Source organism: Paramisgurnus dabryanus, chromosome 1 (assembly GCF_030506205.2).
Source record: "Paramisgurnus dabryanus chromosome 1, PD_genome_1.1, whole genome shotgun sequence".
Taxonomy (NCBI): Eukaryota; Metazoa; Chordata; class Actinopteri; order Cypriniformes; family Cobitidae; genus Paramisgurnus; species Paramisgurnus dabryanus.
The window spans coordinates 39,126,606-39,150,791 of record NC_133337.1 but is presented as its reverse complement, the minus strand read 5'-3'; the positions used below and the strand labels follow the sequence as shown (position 1 = coordinate 39,150,791).

Sequence of the window (24,186 nt, the reverse complement as noted above, 5' to 3'; positions counted from 1 at the left end):
TAATACAATAGTGGATTTAACATCAACATTTAAAGTCTAATGTTAAAATGCATGTTTTTTTATGTATCCTTGTTCTCACTTTAAATACTTTTGTGAGTTAATAAGATTAATGGTAACACTTGTGTAGTTTACAATTCTCATTATTAACTAGTTGATAATTAGCATTAATATTACTGAGATATTGGCTGTTTATTAATACTTAAAAAGCACATTTTAATGCCTGATTCTGCAAAACCTTATTCTACATCTTAATCTTACCCAATACTTAATTTATTAAGTATTAATAAGCAGTAATTAGGACTATATTGAGGCAAAAGTAGTTAATATTTAGTTAATAGTGAGAACCTTAAAAGGTGTGACCAGAATAATTAATGTACTTTTATATGATTTATTCAAGCTGTTTCAATCTTTGTATCATTTACTAGGGTTTTAAAAAAATTAATTAAAGTAATTAGTAATTAAATACTTTTTGGAGAGAGAACATTTTAAAGTGATTGAAGATGTCATACGTAACTAGTAATGAATTACTTTTTTTAGTAACTTACCCATTACTGATTACGGTCTTGGTAGTGTGTGAAACTCTACAACAGCACTGTAGGGGAGACACTGGTCTGAGATCTGTGTCAGTGCTGTGTGAGATCAGAAGATGTCGGTGTCTGACTGTACTGCGGACAAACACACAGACAGCAAGACGACATTGAGGTAAATCAATGCTTAGTTACTGTCAGGATGTGAATTAGATTTATTTACCATTAGATCAGCAAGATGACACGTGTGTTTTATATTCACATGACATTTTGATGTTAGTCCGTGATTATGGATGCGTGGATCCTGTTTAACATTCACATCTCACATAGATAAGGAGTAATATTTTAATTTATTTTTTTGACGTCATATGCATGGAGCAGATAATAACCATATACTGTAAAAATGGTCATAACCCAAACCCGTAAATAATAGTACGTTTGTACGGGCTGTGACGGGTTTATTTGTATGAAAAACAATTGACAGAAATGTGATTGCTCACCTTTTTCTCATTTAAATGGCTGATCTGATGCAACAGTAATTTGTGTTTTGATAGGAAAAATGTTTATTTTTGCTTTAAACGAGATGCGGGCGCCACACTTGTTATGGTAGTACCAGAGTCGTATCTGGGTAGTACATGTTTTCATGGTGAACAAACACATGCGCTCTCGCCAGCCAATCACGATCATAGATTTTTTTTAAACAAATCTGCGCAGACAGATCCTCGTATGACATCACAGTACCTTGAAATCATAGGCTCTCGCGGTACTGTGATGTCAGTCTGCCGATTGGTCTGCGCAGCGTCGTACAAAGTCGAACACTTCCATGTGTGACGTAATCAATCATCTGGAGCACGCTTCGTTTCCGGTTTGAAGGAATTCGATGTGGAAACCGAACGCACGCGCTTGTAGCGTGTACTGGGAGCGCGTGGGCACAGGAGTTTAGTTGAATAAAAAGCTGTCAGATTGTGTAACCATGCCGACTCTCAGGTAAGACATCATTCTTGCATGATGTCTTGTTTTTACTGTTAGAGTTCCTGATTTTTTATTTCCGGTTTTAAGGGTTTGCGTGTCTGTATTATGCAACTTTCCTGAATTTCTTGTTTATGTGTGTAACTTTAATGCTTTTTGCACGTGCTTAATGTTATTATGCTTATATAAATATGCAAAGTATTTTAATAACTAAAAATCTTATTTTGACATATATTGTGAATACATGCACATAGTAATTTCTCGCATTATTGATCCCATTCAGCTCGTATGATATTTTTAGTTACATTTAATTTATATTTTTATTTAGTTTTTTTAAGGGTTTTTAAATACCTGATGATGAAAGCAATGTCTACAGAGGAGGATAAATAATTAAATGCTAATATTTGCATATAAAAATCCCACAGTAAAGAAGTTGGCCTGCTCAAAATGCCTTTAACTATTAACAAGGCTGTTGTAGGTTTAGGGACTGATAACAAGAACACACTAAATAACCAAATGATTATATAAGTTATATTTACTGTACTGTGTGTTAGTTTGTGCACATGCATATGTACATGCGTGAGTCCTACAAGAGTTTAGTCAGCACTAAAACATGTGTCCACTAAACTCCACTTAAAACTTGTTAAAATCAATCTGTTAAAAGAGAGGAGTATCACAGCATGTTCACGATATCAGTTATAATAAATATTTGTAAAGAAATTAATGTTGTGTATGTCTGAACACTGATCCAAGTTCAGTATGACTGAATGTAAATGAACTGAAGTTCTGCTCTGTTGGGTCCACCTCACATTCCAAGGGTTCAAATCTCAAAGGCGAAGTGATGGAGCCTGATCATGTGACTTACACCTGTTAATGTCACAGAAAAGATATTAAAGGAACAGTTCCCCCTAAATTCATGAACATTTCTGTCATGTTATACAGATTTGCTGTATTCAGAGCCTTCAGAGGTTCTGTGTGAGACTTTATTCCCCTTCATCCTTTAATTTTGAGCAAATTCTGTGTTTGGATGCATCAGGACACGTTCTCCAGTTTTAATGGCACTGACATAAAATACCTTTTGTTTTCACATCTTAAAACCAAATTGGTAATTCTGATTTAAAAAAAAGTTTATTTGCAAAGTTTATTAAAAAAGTCTTTTTGTTTTCACGACTTGAGTATTGTGCAAAAGTCATAAGTAACTGCATAAGTGCTTTTTGAAGCTTTACAGTATCTGTCATTCCCTGTGATTGTGTAAATTAATTTTAAGATGCTTTAAATAAACTTTAATCTCTGTGTTTAGTCAGAATGTTCTCTTTGGCATGGGAAACCCGCTGTTGGATATCTCTGCGGTGGTGGATAAAGATTTCTTGGATAAGTGAGTAGTTTAGTTTGAGTTTAGATTTACAGTAGTGTGTTATTTAAAGGTGACATGTGCATCAGCCGTCCAGTCAAGCGCGTGTTTTTATGATGCCTGTTAATAGCGTACGCTTTTCTGAACCCAGACGAAAACTAATAGATGTTATCAAACTCAGAATGTCAGAATGTTGACTTTGTGAATTGTTTACTGAGTTACTTTGCTTACTGTGTGTCTGTGTGTTTACACAGGTATGGTTTAAAGCCCAATGATCAAATCCTGGCAGAGGACAAGCACAAAGCTTTGTAAGTGACATCATCAGCATGACATCATCAGTATGACATCACACCCACTCTGAATTTGATTTTATTTAGGGCTGCCTGATATTTTGTACTGTACACTATTTGACAAATGTGTGTATTTGTACTAAAAATTTTTTTTACGTTTTTTCCTCCATCAATTCAACCATTCAGTAGCCAAAATATTGTTTAGTGAATATTGCAATAATAATTTAATTTTTTTCCAATATATCAATGCACCATTTATGTTTACTAAATTTTTTTTAAATATGAGCAATGACACAGATATTTGTGTTCACATGTTTATGTGCTTTGAGTATGAACAGACCTAAGGCGATTTAAAGAAATGATTAATATGAATGAGTAATGTGTGTTGTTTTGTATGACCGTTGTGTTATATACAGATATGCATGTTTAGACTATGCGGATTATGTTTAGTATGGCCTTGTTGAAGGTCAATGTTAAACATTGCTTGGTTTTCATCACCTGACATTCATAATTCATCAGTGCTTTTTAAATTTTCTACTATTACCACCACCATTCACATCTTATAAACATGCTGCGTGGTTTATGGTCATAATCTGAGTCCGAATTAAAGCTCCCATAAAGCACGTTGTTTCTGCTCATCTTATGTTAATTTTGAGTATCTATAGAGTAGTATTGCATCTTTCATATCTCAGAAAAGACTTTAGTTTTATCAGATTTATAAAAGACAAATCAACTCTAGCGATTGTTTGAAATCCTATAAAAGAATATGGGGTCAGTGATATGTAACGGGTATCCGTGTTTGAAAAAAAACTTTCAGGAAAGAAAATAACAATTAAGAGGAGGCATGAGTTTGACTCAGAAATACTTCTTCATTAAACTGCTTTTGAGACACTTTGCATTTGTTTAGCATGAGGATTACAACTCTTTAACTGTGTTATTAAGTCAGAATGCATGAAATAGCATTATACCCCCCCCCTTTAAGAGTTTGCCATTTTAGCCTCGCTTGTGTCTCAGTATTATCCCTGATCTACAGAGGGCAGCAGATGGCAGATAAATTAATAACTAACGCAATCAAACCCTAACAGTTAACCACAATCTCATAAATTTACACTGATAATAAAAATATTATGTTGTGTTTGACTTCAGTCACTGAACTCAGTTGTGTGTGTTTTCTGCATGCTGCAGGTTCAATGAGATCATCAATAAGAGTAAAGTCGAGTATCACGCTGGAGGATCAACACAGAACTCTGTTAAAATTGCTCAAGTGGGTATAAAGACAACCAGTCAGATCTGAAATGATACATTACCCTTATCTCAAATCTAATGATTAATGTTGATGTCCCAGTGGATGATCCAGGAGCCTCATAAGGTGGCCACTTTCTTCGGCTGTATCGGTACCGATCACTTCGGTGAGATTCTCAAGCAGAAAGCAGCTGAAGCTCATGTTGATGCTCATTATTATGAACAGAACGCAGAACCCACAGGCACCTGTGCAGCCTGCATCACTGGAGACAACAGGTGAGATACGACACATGTGTGGAGATGTTGTTCAGCTGCGCAGCCTACCATGTTGGCTTTTATTTGTTTGTGTGTTTAGATCTCTAGTCGCAAACCTGGCAGCAGCAAACTGTTACAATAAAGAAAAACACCTTGATATTGAGAAGAACTGGAGTCTGGTGGAGAAAGCTCAAGTTTACTACATTGCGGTAAGTGCACGGCATGCCAGCAAACACGCATGCACACGGGAGTTTCATTGTAAAAGTAGATCAATGCACCATGTATGTAACATGCATTGTGAATTGCACTGTAAAGTGTTCATGCAGGTCCATGTGTCCATGCATCTATACCGCTTTTTTGGGGGGGGGGGGATTTCTGTTGAAAGCTACTTGTGATAAAACTCTAGAAGAGATCGCTATACATCTGCACATATGAAAAATCTGCTTGTAGTATCTAATACTGTTCCCTTTCAATACGGTTCACTTCGCATTGCGTCAGTTAGCTGACGCTATGGGGGAAACTCCTGTTTACTCCGTGACTGAAGCCTATTGGTTAACGTCTGTACAAAGTACAGACCAATGACGTTTGAACCCGCGCGCGGGAGGAACGCGTCCCTATATAAGCGCGGTTCAATCGTCAGGAGCTCATTATTTTCTCCTTCAGCGCGAACCTCTCGCTGCTCCGAAGAAAAAGAAGAAGCCTTACCTCGCCGTTGACAAAAGCCCTGCAGCGGAGTCCAGGCCTAGCGTCTTCCCCTGCCGTTTTCCGGCTGAGAACCGAAGATAGCTGAGTCCAGGTCTAGCGTCTTCCCCTGCCGCTTTCCGGCCGAGAACCGAAGATAGCCTTCGCTTGCCGTGGTACGAGCCCTGTGCAGCGGACACACGCCTGACGAGGTCTCCCCTGCGGCCGCCCGGTAAGATCAATATTTTTAATATAAAGCTATAAGCTAAAAGAGCAGGCGCTGTTGTAATAGCGTCCAGCACAGCGGCTCGGTGAGCCTCTCTGCTATGAATTTCCTCCGAGCGCGTTACCGGTCTGGCACCTCCCACGCCGGGACCGCGCTTATGCTTTGGTTGTCTTATCCATGTTTCGTGCTCCCCCTGCTGTTCCTCTCTCGCCGGGATGAACACACGGCGAGCCATGAGACTAGATGGATGCATAGACAAGCACACACGGACTAACCCCCCCTGTGTTCTGTCACACCGCAACCGTTCATGCTTACAGAGTCCCTTCGCTCCTCTTACATTCAGTGGCGAGATCTCTGGCACATATATTAATCCCCCGAGTGCATCGGGTGATACCGTCACGACGCATGGCTGTTCTGTCTGTGTTGCTGCTCCCCTCTGCCGTTCCTCTCTTGTTGAGATGAACAAGCGGGGAACCGTAGACCTGGATAGATGCATACGACAAGCAAACACGGGCGGTCTGCCCCTGTCTCTGTCATAGCACAGCCACTCGTGCTCCACGCTCGCGGAGTCCCTCGCTCCTTTCCCCACAGTGGTGAGGTCTCTTAACGGCTTAGCTAGCACGCGGTATTACGGCTCGCTGCCTCTAAATGCAGCTGTCCAGTGTTCAACGATTACAGAGCTTCATGCCCCTCCCCTCCTGGAGCGGCGCGATCTCATTCGTCTGCTCGATAGGGCCGATTCGCCGCTATTGGAGCACCAAGAACACTCATTATAAGAGAGCTTCATGCCCCTCCCCTCCTGGAGCGGCACGATCTCATTCGTCTGCTCGATAAGGCGGACACGCCTCTATTGGAGCGCTAAAACACTTATTATAGAGCTTTACTGGCCTGAGCCGATCTCACTTCAGATAGCTCATTCTTTGTCTGCCTGGTAATTTCTCTCTGGTTTAGACGGAATCAGAGGCAGAACGAATTTGTTTATAATATACTGAGGCCCGAATACCTCCCTTTATTCAGTCCCGTCCTATATCAGTGCGCTGAATATTGGTACATTCTTATATATATATACCCGGTTTTTCTGCCCTTTTAATAAACGGCAAAACCGCGGGCCTCACGGCAGACTTCCTCTCTGCGATGGGTTCAGTCTGACATTAAACCACCTAGACATACTACCCTGCTCCGTGAGCCGTTCGGTCACCGTCACTACTGAGGCTTGTGCACCTGAACGGCTGAGCTCTGGTCTCCGCAGCACAGCTGCATCAACAGAGAACGAAACTGTCTGGGAGAAAAGGGGTTATGTCGCGCCTCGGCTGGACTGCCCTGAAATGTTTTCTGTGTGCTGTTTATCCAAACATACTGTGTAATACTGTCGGCTATGCGACCTCACTATAGTGGCGAACGGTATTTAATTCCTCTAAAAAGAGTAATTTTCGTGCTTACTATACTGTGTTTTGACACCCACGGTTGTACGGTGTCTCTAAACACTTTATCGCCTTACTGACAAGCAATCAGTAATACGCACACACGGCCCGCTGTCCATAATTCTATCGACGCTAGCCGAAAAAACCCCGGTTTGGCCATATACTGTGTATTGACACCCCACGACTGTACGGTGTCTCTAACACCTTTCTGCCAAATTCGCTCGCAGCCCACCTCAGTTTCTCCGCTACGATGCTGATGGCGCAAACGAGCACGGTCTTACGGCTGTTATTCTCTCTTCCTAGAGGAAGGACAGCCTCAGACTTTTGCATGGCTCCAAGCGTTTGAATCGCGCCCTCTCCGGACGGCCACTCAAAGGCTTACAGCCAAGCGGTTTATGACGTTTTTCGGCCATATAGCTGATTTATATTAGCGGATCCGAAGACGCTCACACCTCCGCTCCAATACTCTGAGATATTAAGGGTAATATCAACCTCAAGTGAGCTTGCTACCCGCCACAATAAGTTTCAAAGCTTAAAGCGCGCGCACAGTCAGACGCGCGCGGCATCTCGTTTAAGACGGGCACACGTACCCCTCTAACGAGCCTCAGAAAGCTGAATATCGTGGCATTCTGTTCATAAGTGCACTTCAGTTTGACTAAGCAAAGGTCCCGCCCCGAGCTGACGGCCGGGAAGCTTGCTTAAGTTACACACGGCTGCATGAAGTGCTGTCATTACGAGCTAGCCCAGCATTTGCTGTGGGTTGAACACGCTTTACGACGGCAATCAGCCTTCGGCGCGTGGAACGCCGTTTGTCTCATATAAATCACCTTGTACTGTGAATACGGTACATTAAGCGGATGATTTAGCACTGCAGCACTCTCGACCGTGTTATTGTGATAATGCGGTCGGGCAATCTACGGTGGTTTCATTATTTACCGAACCAGACAGATCTCGCCCCCTGAACAAGCTGACGAGTCATCTCCTTTATAAACTCATTGCATCGCTTTATAAGCTATGTTCAATCAGAGTGATACGCATCTCATGCTTAACTACCAATATTAACCCATTACGATGGGCGTGCGGAGATGGCATCCGTGGGACACGACCTACATTACGTGCCTTATGACACATTGACACAAGCTGCTAGGACCCCTTTCACAAGGCGTCCTTATGCAAAGTCTGATCCATTCTGTCTAGTGACATTTGAAAGTCAAAACCCCCCGCGAATCGCCGGTGGAACACTTTTCTCCTCACTACAGAGGCACGGCGGCTCTCTCCCCTACCTATATCTATGTGGCCGTGATAACAGCGAACCACGCTTTTACGACCGACCATTCATTTAATTCACAAGCCTGTCATCTCTCAGATGCGGACGGCGGCGGTAACAGCGAACCATGCTTTTACGGCTGGCCATTCACTTTATTCATAAGCCTGTCATTTCTCAGATGCGGACGGTGCCCGAGGCACAGCGCTCTGGAACTGTCCAAGGTCCTGTATGACACATACGTCTGACGTACATCAGACGATCAGCTGTTCATCTGCGTCACAGATCACTCACTAGAGCACCTGTCAATACAGGCTATTTATGGATCGTTGACGTTATCACCTCCCGTGACAATCATGCTCACTTGTCTTAGAGCATGGGCATGGTCTTAGAGGTTTCTCATTGACAATTGTGACACGGCCGGCTGGTCCCCGCCGTCCACGTTGTCAGTTTACAGCTTCGACATCCCTGCTTCGCGCACTACTGAGGTTTGTTGCATTAAAGGTGCGCCCATTAGCTCACCTGTATGCACGATATGGTTTTTAATTATATGCGTCCACCGTGCGCTTAGAGAAGCTCACATGTACACGCTATAACATTTTGGTATACAATAAGATGCGCTTGGGAAAGCTCACCTGTATACACAGCTGTGTTATGCTTTGTGACACATACATTGTTGTTCATCTGTGTACGTTCACGGTGCGTTGGGTGCCCACCGTTACGTTCATCAATCATATCTGTACACATTCACGGCGCGTTCTGTGCACTGATTTATCTATACGCATTCACGGTGCACTGAAGAGTTCACCCGTGTGCGCACAATTTATTATCAGAACACATGACGGCGCGCTCGAGAATCTTGCCGGCCTGTGCATTATAACACTCTGATTCATCTATATGCATTCACGATGTATTCAAGTGTTCACCTGTGCCCGTGCAATTTATAGTCAATACACATTTACGGCGCGCTTGGAAAGCTCACCGATCTGTGCACTATAATACTACCTATATGCATCCCGATGCGCTCGAGGGTGCACCTGGGTTCACACTATTGTGGTATCTGTATAATCCCACGCTACGAACCGTTCTGCCGCATATTATAGTCAGATCGACCGTTCGTGAGCTTCGCAGATCACTCACTACGTATGTCTGTTGCTAACAGTGGTTATTTAGATGGATCGTTGAAACCATCGCACTGGCTCACGCCCTTCTATGAGCTATGTCCTATATAGAGCCCACTCTGTGCGAGTTTGGCTTCTTCATGAACTTGGTCTACAGGGGTATCTATATCTATATTTGATATCTGCTACGCGGCCGGCTGGTCTTCGCCGTCTACGTTGTCAGATTGTACAGCTTAGACGTCCCTGCCCTACGAGCGCAGGTTCTCTCGGCTCAATCATGCACGCTCATGCGTTTTATGTGTACACCACGGTGCGCTCAGCGAGCTCACCAACGTGACTCTGAATTTACTTATCTCGCACAGCCGCGGCGCGCTCGGTACCTCGCCGTCTTGTGCTATGTTATGTGCCCCCGGTGCGTTTAAAACCCCACCGTGTGCGCGTCAACAATTTATATGGTGCTTACACATTTGCTTTTAAAGCTGTGAATATGCCGGGTATAGGGCCACACGCAGTGTCTCTCCGGTAAGGCACTTCAGTACGTTGTGTATGCACGGCGTGATGGGATTACGTTCCCCCATAGCGTCAGCTAACTGACGCAATGCGAAGTGAACCGTATTGAAAGGGAACGCTTAGGTTACTCACGTAACCCCGGTTCCCTGAAATAACGGGAACGAAGCATTGCGTCTCTTGCCGTGCTACAAACGTCTACGCAGCGAGTGTTATTCGGCTGCGCGCTTCAGTCGAATATAATGAGCTCCTGACGATTGAACCGCGCTTATATAGGGACGCGTTCCTCCCGCGCGCGGGTTCAAACGTCATTGGTCTGTACTTTGTACAGACGTTAACCAATAGGCTTCAGTCACGGAGTAAACAGGAGTTTCCCCCATAGCGTCAGCTAACTGACGCAATGCTTCGTTCCCGTTATTTCAGGGAACCGGGGTTACGTGAGTAACCTAAGCGTTCATATAACATGCACAAACAAAAAGAAAAATGCGAGAAAACCTTGCGCATTCACAACCTTATTACTGCTCTACTTCAAAATAAGAGTCCTCAATAAAGGATGAAAATTTGTACATGAATAAGAATAAATAAAAATTTAATTACTGATCGATGTCAAAATAAGAGTCCTTAATTAAGGATGAAAATGTGTGCATGAATAAGAATAAATTAAGAGTTTAGTTGAGTTTTGTGGGGGTTTTTTTGTCAAAAATCTTGTTTTTTGATTGTGCATTCCAATTAATATCAATCAAACTGCAGTTGGTTTGTTTTGATTTAACCCTTCATTACTTAAAAATAACGCTAAGTAGCACAATTAAACACAAATAAATACAATAACGTAATAAACATGTTTTGAATTTTTTTTTAACCAAGTTAACTGGTTGTTGAACAAAAGTCTTTACAAATAAATGCAATTACTGATTAATGTCAAAATAAGAGTCCTTAATAAGGATGAAAATATGAACATAAATAAAACTAAACATAAATGCGATTACTGCTCGGTGTCAAATTAAGAGTCCTTAATACAGGATGAAAATAGGTAAATGATTAAGAATAAACATAAGCGTAATTACTGCTCTGTGTCAAAATAAAAGTCCTTAAAAAAGGATGAAAATGTGTGCATGAATAAGAATAAATTAAGAGTTTGGTTGCAAAACAAGATAACTCTTTGTTTTGTGTTTTTTAAAAAAAATCTTGTTTTTTGATTGTGCATTCCAATTAATATCAATCAAACAGCAGTTGGTTTGTTTTGATTCAACCCTTCATAACTAAAAAAAAAATACATCTAAGTAGCACGAATAAAACACAAATAAACATGATAATGTAATAAACCTTTTTTTTACTGAGTAAACTGGTTATGGGACAAAAGTCAAATGCAATTACTGATAGATGTCAAAATAAGAGTCCTTTATGAAGGATTAAAATATGTGCATGAAAAGGAATACATTTAAATGCAATTACTTCTCAATGTCAAATTAAAGTCCTAATGCTGATGTCTTTTTTCACAGGGCTTCTTTCTGACCGTCTCTCCAGAATCTATTCTGAAAGTGGCCAAACACGCATCTGATAACAATAAGATATTCGGTCTCAACCTCTCTGCGCCCTTCATCAGTCAATTCTTTAAAGAGCCGCTGATGAAGGTCATGCCGTATGTGGACATCATCTTCGGGAATGAAACTGTGAGTTTTCTCTGATTGACAAGAGGGAAGTTTTACTGTGAACTGTATACCAGGTTCAATGTCTGAAGATCTAATGTGTTTGCTTTCGCAGGAGGCTGCTACATTTGCAAAAGAACAAGGTTTTGAGGTGGGTGAACACTGCTTAAAATTCAATTAAAGTTCTTCAACCAAAACCAGAAATTGTGTCATTTATTATAGAGATGTGCCGATATAACCTTTTACCGATACCGATTATTGGCCGATATATCGGTGCATCTCTAGTTATTAAAATTCTTTCAGTCATCAGTACTTAAACAGCCTTGCTCTTTTTTTCATGTATGTTTCTGTAGACAGAAGATATTACAGAGATCGCTCACAAGGTTCAGTGTCTGCCCAAAGTAAATAAGAACAGGCAGAGGATTGTGGTCTTTACCCAGGGCAGAGAAGATACTGTGGCTACTGTGGGTCAGTATTTTTTTAACTCTCTTAACCATAACTTAGTTCTTTTAAAGTCCCCCTCTAGTTGATATTGCAAGCGCATGATTCATTGTTTTCCACATATTTATGTAAATCTGACTCCTCATGATTTAAATGCAGTGAAAAGATGCACCCATTTGTAATGGCCAGCATGATGTGCATCTCAAAAAAACTAAATAAACACTTTTTATATTTAACAAACTCTTTCTGTGTTGTTTTCAGGTGATCGTGTGAAAGTGTTTCCTGTTTTAGACATTGACCAGAATGATATTGTTGATACTAATGGTGCTGGTGATGCTTTTGTGGGAGGTAAATGATTCATTGTTCTGTTCTTCTTCTGTTGTTTCACTTTAATACTTTAATAATAATAAGTAATGGATCAGATTTGGACCAACCCTTATATATGTCATTAAATTAGTTAATTTTCTTTCTTCAAATGAAGGATTCCTGTCCGAGTTGGTTAAGGAGAAGTCTCTGGAGGATTGTATCCGGGCTGGACACTACGCTGCCCACGTCATCATCCGGCGAGCAGGCTGCACCTTTCCAGAAAAACCCGATTACCATTAACTCTCCTTCATCCTCGTATACTCGATCTTTCCATCTCATTTTTTCAGATATACCAGCAACACAAGCTGCAGTCTCTTCACTTGTTTACAGATGTGTATTGTTATTTATGGGCATTCATCAGGATTACCACAACCTTACAGCAAAAAACAAACTTTGTCATAAACATCTATTGAAGCCTCACAATCATTTCTCTATTTAAATAAAATCTATTGAAGATCCATTCTGTTACGTAAAGTAAGTGCATTTATATTTTACTAAAGTAATGGATATTAAATTAAACCAACAGGATTATTTAATGGATGTTTAGCTCATTTGTATTGAGTGAAAGCTTTTGTTTTTCAAGTCTATATTGTTTCGAAACACCAAATTGTATCTTAAACGCACAATGTTTAAATATGAAGAAGCTGTTTCAGATATGGAGATTTTCCACTCGATCTTACCGTCTCTAAAATGTAACAGTTCAACTGACTTTGATCTTTAATAAAAAGATTTTAATAGGTTGTAAACCTCTGTCTGAAAGCTTTTGTGTAAATGTGCAAGAGTATATATTGCACACACACACACACACACACACACACACACACACACATGCACATACATATAAATATAAAAAAAAGAAATTCTTGAAGTTGCTAGATTATCAAAAAGCCCCAAAACCATTGTTTATCTGAGTGAATATTGGTTATATTACTGCCTAATATTAGGCAATAATACACAGCAAACAACAGTACATTTAAAGTCAACATAAAATAGGTTTTCTGAATTACTTGCTGTCCAACATGTAAAATAATCTTGATGTTTTTGATGGTGAGCATCTGTATGAATGCTTCATGATATCAGCCCCAAAGTAAAGATGTTTCAGAGGCAGAGCAAGTTTTTGTTCTTTTGAGGATTCTTCAAGGAAATCTTCTGTTGAAGGCGATAACAGCAGTGTGTGTTGAAGGTAAGTAAGTAATGAGAGACTTTTAAGTGTGCATGTTTTCTTCTGCTGGTGTATTTTGAGCTTTTCTCTGTTCCAGCAGATAAATGTCCAGCTCTCGCAGCTGTTTCAGGAAGCCCCAGTTTGGAGTGATGCGTCTCCTGCGTTTGACGTGATCGATGGCGTCTACGACCGTCATGTTCTCGTGGATCATCAGGTAAGCCAGGAAAAGTGTAGCAGAGCGACTGCGACCCATCACACAGTGAATGAGGAGCTTATCTAGAGAAATAAACCAATAAACATGATGCTCAAAATCTTGTGGGTGGGTGGTTGAATGATGGATTAGAGATAGGACACATTTTAAGGTTTTTATAACTTTACTGTTATTTCATTAGCATAAATGTGAACTGAATTTATTACACCCCACAGGATAATGAATTTGTATTTGATTTGAATTGACAGGCAGAATTTATTCAATTTCATCATTCACTGATATTAATATCATTGCACTCATATGTTTCTATAAACCAAATTGCATTATAAAAACAATAATCTACCAACCTCACGTGTCTTATAGAGCCTCACAACCATGGGAAAAGTTACTTTTAGAAGCAATGCATTACAATACTAAATTACTCCCCCAAAAAAGTAACTAATTGCGTAACGTAGTTACTTTTTATGGAAAGTAATGCTTATGTTACTTTGAAGTTACTTTTGTGTTACTTTTTTATGACTTGGCAGAGGCTTGATTTCTTTCAGGCCTCGCTGGTGTTTTTATGACTGAGAAGATCTGCATTCAGAAATGACATATTTCTATCGCAACAATATCAAGCTCTGGCCTGCCATCACCGTTTCTTACTCGAACTGTTTCTGCTCAGGTGTGCATGAATAAAATGTTTAAATCTAACGGCGCATTCACATGGGGCGTCAGCGTTAACACTTTCCATTTACTTTTCATGGGTGACGTCATGCGTTGCCGAATTGAATTGTGGATCCGTCGGCACCGCGTCAGTGCCGTTGCTCGCAGCAGAAGTTGAACATTTCTCAACTTTTCAAGCGGCAAGCGTGCGTCAGCCAATCAGATCGCATTATGCAAATAACCTAGGCAGAGCCAGCCAATTACGTTTATGGAAGACATGAGCATGTGTAGCGGCCACTGTGATTGGCTGTTGGGCACGCTTCAGACAAGCCTTCCGTTAAGCGTTAACGTTTACGCCCCGTGTGAATGCGCCGTAAGTGACTACGTTCAGTTTAATTCTGAAAACTGAAAAGTAACTTGCATTACTTTAAAAAATATTAATATATTAATTATATTAATGTGTACATTTATAAAGTAATGTGTTACTTTACTCGGAGAAATAAAAAACAAAACATTATTGAGCGTTCACAGTCCTTTCCACAGCACTCCCACTTATATTTCTAACAATCTGAGCCCACCTGCCATTATGTGAAAACCACCAAAATAAATATGTTGACTTACTTATATGTCAAATACTTATATTCAATCAGAATAATGATATATTGGCATCATATTTGCATCTGAAATGGCATTTTTGGTTTATTTACGTCCTGTTTAATGACTTTTTTTGAAATTTTGCCATTTATGCATTTGCACAAAATTTATGTAATTTTAAATCTTTCAATTTTTAAATAGCAAAATGCAGCAGTAAGGAGTCCACGGCCGCGCTCAGATGCTAATGACGACTGCGCTGTTGTGTCTGGAGCGCCTGAATTAAGTTACATGTAAAGGACAATTCACACTGATGTGGGAGTCTGTTGGGTCAGTTTGAAACCCCTGTTGGATCAAAGTAATTGAGACTTTAGAATGGTGGGGTTTGTTTTTGTTGGACCAATGTGAATTGGCCTTAACACTATCAAAACGGCGAAAATCTCTGAAAAGTCACAAGGATGCAGCACACAATTGATAATATTGTGCATAATAAACAGATAAAAATACAAGTAATAGATTAATGGATGGTTCTTTGATTTGGAGGTTGAATGCAAAATCCATTTGGCTCACAAATATATTGTCATGAAGCCTCTGATCACTGCACAACTATAATTTATTTCATTACATATAATGGAAAATTTCTGAAAAAATGTCGTTCCTATAGGTGGAATTTCAAACATTGGTCATTGACATCATCTAATGTTTGATTAAACAAAAATGATGTGTTTATCAGTCATTCATTCTAAAAAACTAAATGCATAATTTCCTTTAACATAAATAAACACTAATCAACATTTGAAGTGGATCAAAACTTAGTTATTCTTACTCTGAGGGTTTGTGAGCGTTTGATGAATATAATCTGCTGTAGTATAGAAGTACTGGCTGAGGTTGAAGGTAGTCGTATCTTCTGCTGTAATACCGTAGTAATCTACATTCATATCTTTATAGTATTCAGGCCCGGTGTCCACGTTGTTCCACTCGCCCTCAGCAGCGTTCAGTATGTGTGTAATGCACAGACTCTTCAGCTTATAGCGATCTTTGGCTGTTTCTCTATGTGAAAACACAACAGCTTAAACTGTCTGTGAACATAAAGGATTTTTAAAATGAAATAGCATTAATTTAGTCCATCACATGATTTGACTTCATTTAGTTGCTTGTGTCTTACTGAGTTTTGTCAATTCGTTAAACTGTGAATTGATGTTATTTCATTGTGGATAAAACTTTATTATTATGAGTTAAGGTTAGCATCACTGTTACTGTGGGTTATATTAGAGGGGTCACAGATTTAAACAAACCCCAAACTCACATATCAGACTTGGTCATGTAACCCACACTGCATTAGTTATGCTACAGACGCTGGACCACATCATCGATACCCTGCACACATTACACTTGTTTTTGTAACACCACTTCATACACATTATTTGTATAGTGGAGGCTAAAGTATGAACTTACTCATTTCCTATGTAAACGTTTGGCCAGACTTCATTGACGTGTGTGTAGGCCACGCTGCCGTGTGTGAGATGTTTCTCAAGCTCGTAGCCGTTTGGTGTAAAATATTCCACAGAAACTTTCTGCACTACAGACTTCTGCTGAGTGGTCATCTTCAATCACTCGATGGGTAAATACTGAAAGATTTCTCACATGTAGTGTTGTCTTATTGCTGACAGACTTTAATGTTTCTGTTTTAAGAGGAGCTCAGAGTCGACTGCTTTGGTCTGGTTGGAGGTGGGTGTTGAATTCTGGGTTATTTATAGCGTACTGTTCCTCATCTATCATAAACACTTTCAGAAGTCTGAATCTATTAAAACACAGTAAGTATTAGAATAAATAAACAGATATACATCGACCTGAACCTCACTGATGTCCTGAGCAGAAACATGAAAATCTTTTAAATCTTTAAGATAAAATGTTTATAACAAGGAAAGTATGTTTAAAATGATTCAAAAAGTCATCATTAGCCACGGGAACACGAAAACATTGACCAGACGTATCTCAAAAACGTCAACTGGCCATATCAGGCTTGCGGGGTCGCGCGGACTCGAGACTGGGTTCGTCGGAAAGGCCTCGGTCGGAGCTTTTCTGAAGCCACGGCCGCTCAATAACTTGTACATGTGTTTGTGTAAAACATCATCAGTCGCGGCCAAAGTATTGTTCCAATTTCAAGTTTGCATCAAGCCAAGTTCTCATCACAACCCCGGATATGTTCTTCATTTCGCATTTTATCGAAGATGCACCCAAATTAGTACCTCAAAGATACATACAGTATTGGTATGTCTAATATTGGTACCAATATCTGTATGGTATATGGTACATTTAGGACCACCTTACAAAAATTAACCATACAGTTAAATCCAAAAAAACATACTGTAGTACAACCATGGTAACCACAAATTAACCATGGTTTTGACTACCATGTTTTTCAAAAACAATAGTTTAACCATGGTTAGTGTAGAAAACTCATAGTTTTGCTGATAGTAATCAATTCACCAAAAAAACCATCGTTACTACACTTTAACCACAATAAAATCATGGTTAATTTTCCTTTTTTAATTTGTACTGCCCAAGTGACAGCTGGGGTTTATTTTTTGACAATTTTTTCACTCAAATCCTCTGATGTAACCAAACCACACAATCTCATGGCAATTCGTGCGTATTTTATGAAATGGCTAATTCGTACGAATTTGTATGACCAAATGTATACATTTTTGGACGATTTGCTTTCGCCCCTGCGTAGTTGGGTTTAGGGTTGGGGAATAATTATTGAAAAATCATATTTTTTTTTATAATTCACTTCGTATTAGCCAAGTCATAAAATACAGATTCCCATGAGATCAGGTTGGACTGAATGTTTAAGTGCACTGTAAAAAAAACTGTAAAATTGCCAGAAAAATACTGTAAAATAACAGGCACAATAAATTACAGAAATTTTCCGTAATACAAATTTTACATGCAACAATTCAATGTAGTCACAATTGATGAGATCATAAAACTGCAAATAATAATCATACAAGAATGAGACAAATGTACAAAAGTTTAAATGAGTGCACTTCATTATTAAAAGCATAAAGTTTAAATTGTTCAGCATGAAAAGTTTAACCACGAAGAACGTTTTAGTCTGTTGTTTATTAGTGTTGAGTCAAGTTTGTATTGTCTGTTTGTTGTGTGTTTCTCTGCATGGCGAGGGTGGAGTCCAGCTGACGGAGTTGCTGAAGAAATCCAGGATTGGGTAAAATGTTTCGATGTGCAGAAACTATCTTTACGGCTTCAGATACAGTCAATCTTTCATAAATCATCAGATATGCCAGCACTAGTGCTGCTGAACGACTGACGCCTCGAGCACAATGAACCAGAACCTTCCCTTCTGAAAAACAACACAACAATTAGGAAGGAGAAAGATTTGTTTTGATCTATGTTGACTTTTAAGCAGTAAATCAACAATGCATCACAAATCCATCAAGAACAACAAAACAGTGACTCAATTGCATGCATACTATTTACACAACACAGACCATTCGATTGTCAGTAGTATGCAGTATGCATTGTCTTACTTTGCTGGTACAAAGCTTTATGAATGAAACCGGCTGTAGGGTAGAAAAATGGAGTCATATCAAAGTCTTTGCTGTCTGGAGCCTCCACACCATAGTACTGTATGTTTGTATGAGAGTAGAAATCTGCTCCAGTATCGATGTGAGAAGGTCCGTGTGCAGCGTTGATGATGTGAGAGATGTTTAATGCGTTCAGCAGACTCGTATCTCTCGCTGTTGACCTGAAAGGATTATCAATCTTCATTATCAGTCTGGGTCATATTACATGGAAAAGCTCAGTGTTGATGATGTGTATCATACATACGCATTACTGATGAAGATGTCAGGCCAAACTTCATCACAGGGAGAAGATGGACGTCGGTTCTTCAACAGTAGGGTCAGAAGATCACACATGGGTGGAGTCTCATATCCAGCATCTTGTTCCTCAACTTTGTGTGAGTTCATTCTTAAAAGGATACATCATAAAAATGGTCAGTTTTAATACATTGTATTTTCTGGTTAATTCAGGATTTAGTAAATTTGAGTTTTTGGTGAACTTACGCTTACGTAGTGTCTCCTTGATTTTCAACTGGTGTCCACGTAGAGCTCCGTGCATGAGTGTAAATGTGTTGAGTAAGTGATATGTGTTACTGTTGTGGACTGTTGGTAAATATAGACGACAGATGATAGAGAGACAGCTGAGAAGCTTCGAGGGATAGAGTTTGATCTTTGTTATGATTATCTGCTCTTAAATGTTGAGTAGAACAGCTAGATGTACTGTAATCTTAAGTATTAAATATTTTAAATTTCTAAATCAAATCTAAATTGCTCCTCTTTACTACTACTGCATATATTTGGTCATTTTGTGAGCAATTTAGCAGGGAATGTTGTTCAGATCTTAAAAGAACATCTTTCTTAATCTTTAAACAAAACTGTAACTTTGCTCCATCTCTAAAAAATATTTTAATGTTTTATTTGACATCATTATGCAGAGGACAAGCCAATCAAGTCCCATCATTCATTTTCCCATTGAATATGTTTGGATGTCACATCATCTAACATAACACAAGTCAAATTTGCAATTGATGTTCCTGTTGCTCAGTTGGTAAAGCACAAAGGTCATGGGTTTAAATCTGTCACGGTTTTTGTCATGTGTTGCTATGTTATGTTCATGTCTTTTATTTTGATATCAGTGATTGCCATGTTTATATCTTGTTTCATGTCATGTTCCCATTGCCCCTCTTCCCCTTTACAGTATAAACCCTCTTGTTTTTATTTCAGTGTCGGTTTTTGAATGTATTTGAGGATTGTTGTCATGTGTAGTTGCCCAACATGATCTCAAAAAAATTCATAATATCACGAAAAATTTGATTAATTTATTTGCGTCCATGGCATAAAATTCAGCATTTTCGTGCCTAAAGCACGAATTTATAAAAATTGTTTTACGTGTCCGTGGCACAACTTTCTTTTTTGTGTCATTTTATGTATTGTTTTATCTTTTTTTTTTTTTTTTGATTTGGGTTTAGGTTAGGATGTAAATGCAACAAAAAGTGATTCTAACTCCAAGTGTCAATGGTAAGAAAATAGGAAAAAACTATGAGAAAACAATACATAAAATGACACAAAAAAGAAAGTCGTGCCACCGACACAAAAAAACTATAGAAATTCGTGTGACTGACACAAAAGGCTCAAGGCACAAAAAAATGAATTTAGTGCCATGGACACGAATAAATTAATCGAATTTTTCGTGACTCTAACAAAACTTGTCGTGAGATCAGTTTGAGTTTTTGTTTTGTCATGCCATGCCACGGATTCTTGTTCATGTTTATGTTTTGTTTATTTACTTCTTGTTTATTATTAAATTTAGTTTATTTAATTCTTTTTTATTTACTTCTTTGTTTATTATTAAATCTTTCTGCGTATAGACCCTGCACCTCATCTCTTGTTTTGGATTACTTCACACACCCCTAATTACAGAATCCCAATGAATGCACATACTGATAAAAAAAACAAATGTATAGATTGTAAAGTCGCTTTGGATGAAGGTGTCTGCGAAATATGTAAATGTTAAATCAAATGATATTTGTGTATCAGTGGCGGCCTGTGACTTCTTTTTTTGAGGGTGCACGATGCAAAGTTCGTCACAACATGTATGTAGCTCGTCATGTGTGTGTGGTTCGTAATTTCAAAACATATGTGCATCAATAAGTGCCTGGTGCAGATGCGTGTAATGGGTTTATGATATATTTCTTTTGACAAATTATTATTTTGTGCAATTGGTTCACGACGACGCAACAAACACATATTTTGAAAACACAAGCAACACACAGATTGTATACTTCTCTTTTCAGCATCATTTTTTTTTAAATCATCACATTTTTATTGGTTCTTTTATACAGAAAAATATATTTTTAACATGAAACACAAAACAATAAATATATGTGACAACAGACATTACTGTAGATACATCTCTTGGTCTTTGATTAAAATTAAAACAGTCTTAAAATCTCTTTCGCTTATGTTTCCTTATATTCAAATGTAATACTGGTTCTCAACATTTGCGATTTATCTTGCAGCCCTACTTGACATGAATAGATCGATGTATATTTGTCACATTGGTTTTTGGTTGTGTTAGTTTATTAATGCTTGTTTTTTCTTATTTTTAATCATTTTAAGTCCTGGACAGGCCTCCTTGGAACAACCTGATCCCACAAAGTTCCGTGGGATAGTCACGGAATTTTTTGCTAATTTTTCCGTGGCATTCTCACGAAATGGATACTCAACTGCTCTTTACTTGTCAAACCATTGTCGCTTCGGTTTAGAGTTAGATTTGGTGTTTGCGTTAGTATGTCACTTTAAGTATTGGTTTATACAATTTTTTTCTGATTTATTCTTTTATATTTTCTAAACTTTAAACAATTGTTGCCTGGCGTTGGGGTTAGAGTTGGGTTTGGGTAAAGATATCATTTTATGTAAATCTAACCATAAACTGAAAATAGGACATAACAGTTGAGTAACCAATCCATGAGAATGCCACGGAAAAATGAGCAAAAAATTCTGTGACTATCCCACGGAAATTCGTGAGATCATGTCTTGCGGCCCCGCTGTGGGCCCCTGCCCCCTGCCAAATGTTGCTGTATATGATATGCGTTTAAGGTTATTTCAGCCTATTTTTTGTTATGACATCTAAGTAATGTCTGTTTAACTGGTGATGGTAAAGTGTTAACTGATGAGTTTTTGGTCCAGTACTCTCAGTTGCTCCATGAATCCAGAGTTTGGACAGATGTTTCTGTGTTCAGTCACTGCTTTGATGGCTTCCACCAGCGTCATGTCTTCATAAATCATCAGATACGCTAATACCAGCGTCGATGAGCGACTCAAACCCATCGCGCAGTGTACAAGCACCTTACCTACAAGTGATGACAACCCACATAAACACCTGCTGCAAAATAATTCAGATTGGATGTGAATGCTTACTCTCCTCACCTCCAGGGGTGCTCATGGCACTCTTAATAAACTTTGCAGCAGAGTAGAAGAAAGGGCTGATGTCAAAGGAAGGCATATCGAACGCCTCCACCCCGTGATATTTGATATTTGTGTCTCTGTAGTAACTGACCCCTGTATCTACATTGAACTTCCCGTGAGCTGCATTCAGCACGTGTGTGATTTGAAGAGCTTGTAGCATATGTTTGTCCTTCGCCGCATACCTGATAAACATCCAATCACAACACAGAGACAGACACAGCACTGGTTTGACGGGTTAAGATCAATCACTGTGAATGCATGAGTGGAGTCCATTGCATTGTATCATACAATAGTCAATGCAATTCATGACTGCACAATTGAACGTGCATTGTGCATTGACTTGCATTGTAGTCACGATTAGCCATGTATTGTGAACATGGCCAAGCTGCCCTGCTAAAAAAACAATAGACACCATCACAGAAATTCTGTTGGTTTTATTGGGAATTTTATTGGTTCTATGTATGGTTGGTATGGTAGATGGTTCTAATGGAATATGGCCCAAAACATACAGTGTGTAGTGGTTTTAATAGTATAAGCTTTTTGTTCCTATTGGTATTTAAATGGAAACCATTAGAATTTTCTGTAATGGTTTTATTGTATTTTTCAACAGGGTGCTGCCAAAAGTTGAATATGTCATGACTGACAGATAAATGTCCTCACATGTCTCCAATGTAGATTCCAGGCCTGACCTCATCCATGCGACTGCTGGTTCCTGGTTTAAGCCACAGTAATCTCTGGAGCTCAGAGGCAGGAGGGGTCTGATATTTACCCTCAGCAAAGCCCAAATAACTGCTGCTCCGGGGCATTTCTGACGACACCTGTCCAGGGTTCACCTGTTACTGAAGAATGCGAGTAATCACTACAACATGTCTTCTGGATCATTCCTGTTCTACAGAGCATGTTCATGTCCTCAAAATATTATACTCATATTTTTAAAGATGAAAATTGTTGGATATAATATTATTGGATATTAATTTTCATTACAAATTTTAAGTTTTCCACAAGTCTCCAAATTTTTACTTTTTAACATTTAAATGTTTGTATTGTGCCTCTTTACAATAACCAGCTCCTCAATTATGTCATTCTTCAGAAAATGACGTCATTGATGGTAAGCCAAGCAAATATGCTACATTGTGTGCTGTTTGTTGGTTTGTCTGAAATATTTTATGGTAACACTTTACGGTAAGGTTGTATTTCTTAACATTATTTAATGCATTAGCTAACACCAACAACGAGCAATACTTCTACAGCATAAAGTTCATTTCAGCATTTACTAATACATTATTAAAATGAAACATTGTATCTGTTAACATTAGTTAATGCAACATGTTATAAACTATATTGTTCATTGCTAGTTCTTGTTAGCTAATGCATTTGATGTTAAAAAATAAAACCAGAGCGCAATCCTTAAAAATCCCCATAAAAACATCAGAGGCATATTAATTTCTTTCAAGTTTAAAGAGGATGACCTTTACATAGATGTTGTTTAATAGATGCCATTGTAAATAAGAAACAAACATGCTGGAGAACAAGTTAACATATTTTCTTACCACATCTAGTTAATAAATAAACATCACCAGCACAGTATACTGTCTAGTTCATCAATACAAGATATCTTGTTAAAACATTTTCAGACACAATACTTTAGCAAACGGACTCACTGTGTGTTGAGGAACAGCTCGACACAGCATGTGTGTGTGTGTTTGTTTGTGTATTTGTATAATGCTGTCAGAAGACCCCGCGCTGACGACTTAATCTATTTTAAAATAATTCATTGTAAACGGTGATTCCTGGCTTTATACCAACATCTGATGATGAGATATTATCTGCACTGCTGTATTATAACTGTATTATAATATATCAAGAATAAACTATAGGACGTTATCTATGTTATTTCAAAGCTTAACTGTGTCAGAGTTACAGCGTCTGAAATTAGACGACCTCATTCCCACAGGACCAAGATAAAAATAAATCACCTCGTTTTACTCTTCATGTACTCTTCAGCTGCAGTATCAGATTCAGCTCTTTACTTTGTTACACAGTCATTCAATCTGATTTAAAGGATAAATTCATGCCTGATAATCACTGCTATTACCATCCAATAAAGTCCAGATAGATTAAAACCTGTCTTGCAAGTAAATCTTTTCCTTATTAAATATTCAGTTTCTCTCAAAAGTATGTCACAATTTAAATGAGTCAAAAATGCAATTTATGTGTT

At 38.7% G+C, this 24,186-nt stretch overlaps 4 protein-coding genes across 6 annotated transcripts; 1 reads left to right on the top strand and 3 right to left on the bottom strand.

Moving 5' to 3' along the window:
* The first annotated feature begins 564 nt into the window (after nt 1-564).
* On the top strand, nt 565-13,053 carry adkb (adenosine kinase b). 2 transcript variants are annotated; one of them, XM_065275822.2, is made up of 11 exons: nt 565-702; nt 2,797-2,871; nt 3,102-3,155; nt 4,323-4,401; nt 4,483-4,655; nt 4,735-4,843; nt 11,354-11,524; nt 11,616-11,651; nt 11,854-11,968; nt 12,203-12,289; nt 12,423-13,053. In XM_065275822.2, exons 1-11 carry the CDS (start codon nt 647-649, stop codon nt 12,545-12,547), a joined length of 1,080 nt encoding a protein of 359 aa, XP_065131894.1. In that variant the 5' UTR covers nt 565-646; the 3' UTR covers nt 12,548-13,053. The 2 variants fall into 2 exon arrangements, with proteins under 2 accessions (XP_065131894.1, XP_065131895.1); XM_065275823.1 differs by lacking the exon at nt 565-702 and adding an exon at nt 1,359-1,514.
* Nucleotides 12,512-17,000, bottom strand: dusp29 (dual specificity phosphatase 29). Its single transcript, XM_065275824.2, has 3 exons — nt 16,372-17,000; nt 15,743-15,966; nt 12,512-13,745 (listed from the first exon to the last, which is right to left on the bottom strand). Exons 1-3 carry the CDS (start codon nt 16,518-16,520, stop codon nt 13,513-13,515), a joined length of 606 nt encoding a protein of 201 aa, XP_065131896.1. The 5' UTR covers nt 16,521-17,000; the 3' UTR covers nt 12,512-13,512.
* A 332-nt stretch (nt 17,001-17,332) lies between these two features.
* On the bottom strand, nt 17,333-19,287 carry LOC135757607 (dual specificity phosphatase 29-like). The gene is made up of 4 exons (XM_065272223.2): nt 19,005-19,287; nt 18,769-18,909; nt 18,468-18,685; nt 17,333-18,280 (listed from the first exon to the last, which is right to left on the bottom strand). The coding sequence occupies exons 2-4, from the start codon at nt 18,906-18,908 to the stop codon at nt 18,045-18,047; spliced, it is 594 nt and encodes a 197-aa protein (XP_065128295.2). The 5' UTR covers nt 18,909; nt 19,005-19,287; the 3' UTR covers nt 17,333-18,044.
* A 2,049-nt stretch (nt 19,288-21,336) lies between these two features.
* LOC135757609 (dual specificity protein phosphatase 13B-like) lies at nt 21,337-24,080 on the bottom strand. Of its 2 annotated transcripts, none has more exons than XM_065272225.2 (4): nt 23,630-24,080; nt 22,629-22,807; nt 21,930-22,150; nt 21,337-21,853 (listed from the first exon to the last, which is right to left on the bottom strand). In XM_065272225.2, exons 2-4 carry the CDS (start codon nt 22,772-22,774, stop codon nt 21,666-21,668), a joined length of 555 nt encoding a protein of 184 aa, XP_065128297.2. In that variant the 5' UTR covers nt 22,775-22,807; nt 23,630-24,080; the 3' UTR covers nt 21,337-21,665. The 2 variants fall into 2 exon arrangements, with proteins under 2 accessions (XP_065128297.2, XP_065128299.2); XM_065272227.2 differs by having other exon boundaries at nt 22,629-22,801.
* Nucleotides 24,081-24,186: the final 106 nt, after the last annotated feature.

Bases quoted from the DNA above. Each gene is read 5' to 3' on its own strand.
- LOC135757609 (XM_065272227.2), bottom strand. From the start codon at position 23,659: ATGCTGTGTCGAGCTGTTCCTCAACACACA. The intron at 22,151-22,628 runs GTGAGGACATTT...GATGTTTATCAG, and splicing joins GGAATCTACATTGGAGACAT to GTATGCGGCGAAGGACAAAC. The intron at 21,854-21,929 runs GTGAGGAGAGTA...CATCACTTGTAG, and splicing joins TGCCATGAGCACCCCTGGAG to GTAAGGTGCTTGTACACTGC.
- LOC135757607 (XM_065272223.2), bottom strand. From the start codon at position 18,908: ATGAACTCACACAAAGTTGAGGAACAAGATGCTGGATATGAGACTCCA. The intron at 18,686-18,768 runs GTATGTATGATA...TAATCCTTTCAG, and splicing joins GACATCTTCATCAGTAATGC to GTCAACAGCGAGAGATACGA. The intron at 18,281-18,467 runs GTAAGACAATGC...GTTGTTTTTCAG, and splicing joins TAAAGCTTTGTACCAGCAAA to AAGGGAAGGTTCTGGTTCAT.
- adkb (XM_065275822.2), top strand. From the start codon at position 647: ATGTCGGTGTCTGACTGTACTGCGGACAAACACACAGACAGCAAGACG. The intron at 703-2,796 runs GTAAATCAATGC...CTCTGTGTTTAG, and splicing joins GACAGCAAGACGACATTGAG to TCAGAATGTTCTCTTTGGCA. The intron at 4,402-4,482 runs GTGGGTATAAAG...TTGATGTCCCAG, and splicing joins ACTCTGTTAAAATTGCTCAA to TGGATGATCCAGGAGCCTCA.
- dusp29 (XM_065275824.2), bottom strand. From the start codon at position 16,520: ATGACCACTCAGCAGAAGTCTGTAGTGCAGAAAGTTTCTGTGGAATAT. The intron at 15,967-16,371 runs GTAAGTTCATAC...GTTTTCACATAG, and splicing joins AACGTTTACATAGGAAATGA to AGAAACAGCCAAAGATCGCT. The intron at 13,746-15,742 runs GTAAGAATAACT...TTATTTCTCTAG, and splicing joins AACGCTCACAAACCCTCAGA to ATAAGCTCCTCATTCACTGT.